At 34.6% G+C, this 7,396-nt stretch overlaps 1 protein-coding gene across 1 annotated transcript in view; it reads left to right on the forward strand.

The window, feature by feature from the left end:
- TRAPPC11 (trafficking protein particle complex 11) overlaps nucleotides 1–7,396 on the forward strand; it is a 52,530-nt gene that overhangs the window by 11,408 nt on the left and 33,726 nt on the right. The window contains exons 6-7 of the mRNA XM_008574674.1: nucleotides 5,174–5,273; nucleotides 6,047–6,120. Of these exons, the coding sequence (XP_008572896.1) occupies nucleotides 5,174–5,273; nucleotides 6,047–6,120 (174 nt within the window). The remainder of the gene's footprint in view (nucleotides 1–5,173; nucleotides 5,274–6,046; nucleotides 6,121–7,396) is intronic.

A 7,396-nucleotide genomic window follows, 5' to 3' on the forward strand; every position in this document is an offset into this window, starting at 1 on the left:
GGGCGCAGCACTGAGGGTTGCGATCCCGTTGCTGGTGCCGGTCCGGTGCGGGCACGACACTGAGGGTTGCGATCCGTTGCCGGTCACGAAAAAAGACAAAAAGGAAAAAAAAAAAAATTTTTTTCCCAACAAATAAATCAACTTTAATAGATATTATTTTGTATTTATATAGTGCCTTCTTCAAGAACCTTACGTGCTTTATAGACATTATCTCTAATTAATTCCCACAGCAAACTTGTTAGGTAGGTATTACTCCCATTTTACAAAACAGGGAGATTTAAGCACAAAGAGGTTAAGTGACTTGCCCAAGTTCACACAGTTAAATTCATTGAAGAGCCAGGACCTGAGTCCCTTAGCCTCCCATCTGCCAGCCAAATATGCCACAAGACAATCTTTAATGAAAAGAATCTTTAAAGAAAGTATCAACAGTAATATGTTATGAAAATAAGGTTTTCTGACTGCCATCAATGAAAGAAACTCTATACTGATGGTTAGAGGCCACAAGAAAAACAGTTTTTCTTTTTATTCTGCATAAGTGTCCTTAAACTCAAGAACCGTTTAGTTTATCTTTGATGACTGCTTCTCTTGCATTTGTTTCTCTCTTTTAGAAGCAAACTTCTGAAAATAATTTACTGCAAGAGGTTATCTGTCATTCTCATTGGTATATAAATGACATAGCTTCTAAGAAAGAGAAGCATAAATTTAGGAGAGAACATGCAAAGGAACAGGATCAAATGAAAAGATGAATTGCAAGAAAACTTCAGTGCAGTTAGCAAAATTAATCTCCACATTGGAAGCAATAAACTGGAATTGACACCACAGAAAGTCAAATCATTAGTGCCGAGGTTAACATTTACGTAATTGCCCAGAATGCAGAGGAAGAGAATGAGTTTTGATTTTAAATGCAAACATATGACTATTATGGACCACAGAAGAGAAAGACAATGTGTAGGAACTTATAGCACATGCAGACCACTTTTTTTTTTTTCTTTCTCCTGAGGCTCATCTCAGCCTCAGAGCTGGCCTCTGACAACCTCTCCAGGCTTTGACAGTTCACCCTTGCTTTTTGCACTTCATTACTTCTCTGTTCATATAGCTGTTTCTTGTCAGTATGTTTTCATTCTAGCTCCTGCTTTCTAGCTCCTCTTTTGTGGACTCTCTTACTCAACTTGTAAGGCTTAGTTCACATGAAGCCTTCTTTAGAAAGCCATTGTCCTCTGTCCTGTACCTTAACCTGATAATTCTTAACCAGGATAATATTACTCTCAGGAAACATTTGGTAGTGCCTGGAGACATTTATGATTGCCACAACTTGGGGGGTTGCTATATTGGCTTCTAGGTGGTAGAGGTCAGGGATGTTGCTACATATCCTACAATGTACAGGACAGCCCTGCACAACCAGGAATTACCTGGTCCAAAATGTCAGTAGTGCTGAGATTGAGAAACCCTACCTTCACTGTTAGTAATCCTGTCCTCCTCAGCTTTCAAATTTAGTGCTGTCATGGATACAAGAGAAACAGAAGATGTGGCTTCTGCCCTTAACCACTTAAGGTTTTATTGGTGATAATGAAACATTTAAGTAAGGAGAATAGTATCAAAATGACTGATGTAAAAAGCAAGTTCTCTGGGTCCATGTCCTCCAAATTGTGTATATGAGCTTAGGGGGTACATAAGATAGTCCATTGGAGATGAGAGAAGACATTAGACTCTTTCTTCATATTTACATTTTATCTTAGGAGAGAGAGTAAAGCTGAATATCAGGAAATCTTCATATTCATTAATGTGGGAGGGAAGTAGCACAATTACTGGTGATACCTTCACTCATTATGTGCTTTCAGAGCATTTTGATGTATTAAATATACATGCTATGGGATGTCAGTGATTTAATTTTTTCAAAGTGTCAATGTGTTAGAATGTTTATAAAACTTCTGTAATACATTAGGAAATGATTGTGAAAATCTTTTGTATTGCAGAGGTTCACCAATCATTTCAAAAGCTGTCAAACTCTATGATGAGTTAAGCATTTTTCTTTTATAAAAAGATGAGTGTTCCAAATTTTCAGACCTTTCCTTTTTTAGGACAACAGGCTGTCAGTGTCATGCTAATGAGCAAATGGTTTTTTTTTGTTTTTCTTTTTAAAACACTCTTGTACTTTGCCTTTCAAAACAAAACGTGACATTTTAATAAGTAAGAAAGCAAATGCTTTTCAGAGGAAAGTTGTGTTGTAGAGAGAATGTGCAGAAAAAGGCAGATTGGAATGTTTCATCATTATGATTTTTTTTTCCCCCAAGATTAGTTTAAATGTGTGGTCCGTGTAAGTATTTGCTTTCATCATGGTTTTCATCATCATTATCACCTGCACTCTTGAAAATACTGGCAATAATATTCAAGCTAGTTTAAAACTATTTCAAAGAGTTTTAGTATCTGTTAAAAATATAAAACAACATATACAACTATACAGACCCATGTGGTTAGATTTTGGATCTGTAACCTTTGCCTTTCCATCGATTAAGAATTGGGACTGCTGTAAGCATTTTGATGGGCGGGACAATACTGAAACAGTATTTGGCTCTCACTCCTGTACACCTTCCCTGAAAAGACTGTAGGGAAAAGGAGAAAGGATGTGAGTAGTTCATACACTCGCTGCCATTGATTCTGCTGTCCTTGTCACTTTGTTTTCAGCATTTAGCACAGAATCTCTTTCAGCAATAACTTCCTTTTAAGCGTATAGTAGTTCCTCCGTTTGTCCCCCAAAGTTGTGTGAATACTTTTGCTTATTACACAATTTCCAAAATTCAGGAAAGCCTCTTTCCTTTTTAGACTTAAATTTGCATCTGTAGCTTGGAAGTTTGAATGTTTTTCGTGTAAAAAACTGGTAGCTCTGTTTCCTGGAGTGAGTGATATCTTTTCAGAGCTCATCTGTAGTGGCTAAGATATATGTGTGTATACTCTAAAAAGTGTGCGTACTTGATATACTAGTGCAGTGGGAGCAGAAAATGTACTCCAGGTGATCATTGTATGAATTTTGCTAAGAGTGAATATAATATATCTTCTGATAAATAGCTAGAATAAGGAGCTGCTTGTAATCAAAATTTTAATCCAAATTATCTGGTAGGATAAGTTCTATTTTGAGACAGGTCAAATAATAAAATGTAGATGTCTGTGTATATATATATATATATCCTTAAAAGAATTTTTGAATATCTACTAAAAGAATTGGTCTTTTTACTAACTAGATCTGTCATTTATTTATGTTTTTGAAACTGGTCATATGGTTTTTTCTCAGAAATTCTTTCAGTATAGAAGTGTGAATTTGAAAATGAAAGTCTTACAACAGTTATCCCAAATCCAGGGATATCTCTGTAACTGTTTAATCTGTTATATTTAAAGGGAGGAAAGTATTTGATTCTGTATAACTAAGTTTAGAAGAAAAATAGGACTTATCAGGCCTACTTGCTCTTAATTTTCTATATTAATTGTCTAATAGATGTTGTATCTCTGAGTACATATCCAACTTGAAAAGTAAAACCAAGCTTATTTTTGATGTTTACCAAGCTAATCTAGATTAGTAATACTAGTTTCTCTGTTGAGAAGAATTTTTTGTGTTTTAAATCATTTAGAATAACCTATAGACACATTTCTGACTACTGTAATATTAGACATTCTAGTCAGTGCCTCAGGTTAGGTTAATACAGTACTTTCCTTCAAACATTATTTGATTCAGGGTTAGAATCTAATTTTAGTTATTTTCAAATCTTAACATTTTTAGAACTATAGTTTTTTTGTTTTTGTTTTTTGAGATGACTGGTAAGGAGATCTTAACCCTTGACTTGGTATTGTCAGCACCATGCTCTCCCAAGTGAGCTAACCGGCCATCCCTATATTGGGATCCGAACCCATGGCCTTGGTGTTATCAGCACCACACTCTTCCAAGTGAGCCATGGGCTGGCCCTTGGAACTATAGTTTTGAAAATAGGAAATGTTAACTTAGAAAATCCAGTTTAAAACATATTTGATTTTTAAAATTTTGACTGATCTATCCTCTTTTATTTTTCTTTACATATTTTCCTTAGATGTATTTAAACCCTTTGACTATAGGTTCAAAATTCTGTTTTATTCTGAAACCTTGAAGTTCATCCTTTACTGACTATGATTCATCTTTCTTTCATACCTAGGAAGATACTCCTGATATGCACTTCTTTTCAGAAATGAAAGTTTGAGTTTGTCCATCTTTGGTCAGATTTTCTTTGTTCCTGTGTAATCTTCAAAGTTATGGAAGGAAGCAGGATTTAAGTTATACAAACGTTATTTTCACCCCATTTGCCAGTTCTCTTTTTTGGTTCTTTCCTCAGTTTTCTTGTCCTTTTAAACCCTAAATATTAAAATCACAAAGAATAGTGAAATCTAATTATTGAACATTTGTTTTCTTCAGATGTTTTATAAAATCATGAAATAGTAGAGGTGAAAGTACAGTTGGGTTCCACATCCATGGATTCAGCCAACCTCACATTGAAAATACTCAGGGAAAAAAAATCCATGAAATTCCAAAAAGAAAACTCAAATTTGCCATGCACTGAGTACTACGTTAAATCCGTGAGAGTAAAGTGATGTATAGGCATTGTATTACATACTATAAGTAATCTAGAGATGATTTGAAGTATGTGAGAGGATGTGCATAGTTTATGTGCAAATAGTACACCATTTTGTATAAGGGACTTGAGTATCTGCGGATTTTGGTATCCTGAGAAGGTCCTGGAACCAATCTCTCACAGATACTGAAGGATGACTGTAATCTTAGAGATTACCTAATTTTTATGAATTATAAAAAGTTATTTTTATTAGTTATATCTTGCATTGTAAATAATTTTAAATGGCTTTTGGGGGGGTCTTGAGTTTAGGCTTTTTATCTAGAAACTCGGGTTGCATTGTGCTTCACTTTTTGTCTTAATCATGAGGTAAAATAGACATAATCTCTTCGGATTTTACTTTCAGGTCTCACAAATATGATTCTTGAAAACAGTTTGGTTTAAAATAACTTCAAGCTGGCTGGTTTGCTCAGTTGGCAGAGTGGTGTTATAACACCAAGGTCAAGGGTTTAGATCCCAGTATCGGCCAGCTGCCAAAAATTAAAAAATAACTTCAGTATTTGAATGCTGGGTTTTTTTTCTTTCAGATTAGAAAATGCTTTTTATGAACATGCACAGACTTACTATTACACTGAGATCAGAAGAGTGAAATCCCATAAAGAATTTTTGAATAAAACAACACACCAGGTACGTGTTTTTTGAAATAATAGAAGCATTCTAGAGCAGATTATCCATTATTGATTATTTTGAGGCAATTATTACATGTCTTTATACTTTGATGTTTTAAATGACTTTAGTACTTCTAAAGTTTTATAAAGCTTTTAAAAACTACTTCATTTTTAAATTAAAATCTTTGCTCTTAAAATTATTATTTTTTGTTTATTTTTTGTTTTTTGTTTTGTTTGGTCTTAAAATGAAATTTTATTAATATTATTTTTTACATTCTATGATGTTGTTGCAGAGCAGTTGGGAGGGAGGGGGAGAGGGGACAGGGGAAGGGAACGGGATGGAAGAAAGAGGGAGGAGGAGGGGTGGGATTGAGGCCTGTGGCACCCCCTCATTCCCACAGGGAAGACCAGGGTGCTTCCAGCGGTGCCTTGGTCATTGCTGGGCTGGGTGCAGATGTCAGCGGGGTGTGGAAAAGCTCTCACCCCCCAACCGTCCCAGCTAGGGAACCCAGGGCCCTTCTTGCTGCGGCTTGGTGGTCATCACTGGGCTGGCTGCACGTGTGGGGGGATGGGGAGCATGCCTGAGGTGCTCTTAAAATTATTAAGTACAAAGTTATTAAGGTTTTTATGGCCTTCTTAACTATATCCTTGTTTGTTGGAATAATTTTTGAGTTTTAATTTTGAATATTTTCCTTTATACTCTTATTTCTCTGTGAAGTAAACATTACTATAATTTTCACATTTTAAATAGAATATGTATAATGATAATGATTTTTTTCTATCCTTTTTTAGCTTTTATTTGTTAGACATCAGTTCAAAATAGCCTTCTTCAGTGAGTTGAAACAAGATACACAAAATGCTCTGAAGTAAGTTTCTAACAGTTTTCAAGCTAAATATTTTTTATCTTTATGTTAACAATTACGTATTAATGGCAATTTCTGAATCTCATCCAAACTTCAATTTATTTTAAAATGTTGGGGCTGGCCAGTTAGCTCAGTTGGTTAGAGTGTGGTGCTGATAACACCAGGGTCCGGGGTTTGATCCCTGTACCAGACAGACAGACAGACACACACACACAGACACACACACACAGACACACACACACACACACACTTTTTATGTTGGTTTGGTTCAGCTGTTTAATATTTACATTAGTTTGTCCAGAGATAAATAGAATATGATATTTTGGGTTTTTAAAAAAATTTCTATCTTTTTATTGGAAGTAAATTTTATAGTATCATAAAGCTTTCTGGTCTGCTTAATTAAATTTCATGATCTAAAGAAATATATTAAAATTTTTCTCATCTTCTTGACTATTTTTTATTTGTATATTCAGGAAAATACTTGTGTTAATAGACTGATTTCTAAAGTATAATATGCATTAAACATTATCTAAATCAGACTGGATTTTTTTAAAGTTTATAGTACTTTTTATTCAATTCAACTGTGATTTTCTTTTTAATTTTTGGTTTTTTTAGTTTGCGATGCGTGTCAGTACCATCATTTTCCATTTGAAGGCTCTTCTTAGAGCCTTGAAGATTAGTTGCAGATGTGTTGCCAGTGGTTAAGCATTTTATTCCTTTGCTTTTACCAAGTACAAATTAATAAAATATGACCTCTTTGTAGCTTTAACTCAGTTTCTGAAGATTGATAGTAGCAGTATGACAAAGGGATAGAAACAGCTATTTATCCTAAAATTGAGGAGAGGAAGAAAAACAGAAGTAAATAGAAATAATTCTGTTATTCACAGGAATATTGCAGAAATGTCATATTTTTGTTGTTGAGGTGCTAAGCACCAAATTGTGTTCTCTGAATCACAATGACTTCATAGAATTATAACTGGCTTTAATGTAGTTCATTTTTATCGATGGTATTAGTTAAAAACCTTTCATTTCCAGCTCTGTTCATAAATAATTCTGGAAAGAGAGAAATTTACCTGGAGAAGTTAAGAATGAACTTTTTTCTGTGCAGAAGGCTGTTTTGAGGTTTTTATCATTACCTTTCACTTCAGGATAGGTCCCATTCTAAGGATGTTTTTCTGTACTTTCCAGTCTGTACGTGAGACCAGTGATATCCACTTACCTTGTAGAGGAACTTTGGGCTAAAAAGTTGACCTGTGTGCTCTGTGTTGATGTCACCTTT

This window comes from Galeopterus variegatus, unplaced genomic scaffold (genome assembly GCF_000696425.1).
Source record: "Galeopterus variegatus unplaced genomic scaffold, G_variegatus-3.0.2 Scaffold1086, whole genome shotgun sequence".
NCBI lineage: Eukaryota > Metazoa > Chordata > Mammalia > Dermoptera > Cynocephalidae > Galeopterus > Galeopterus variegatus.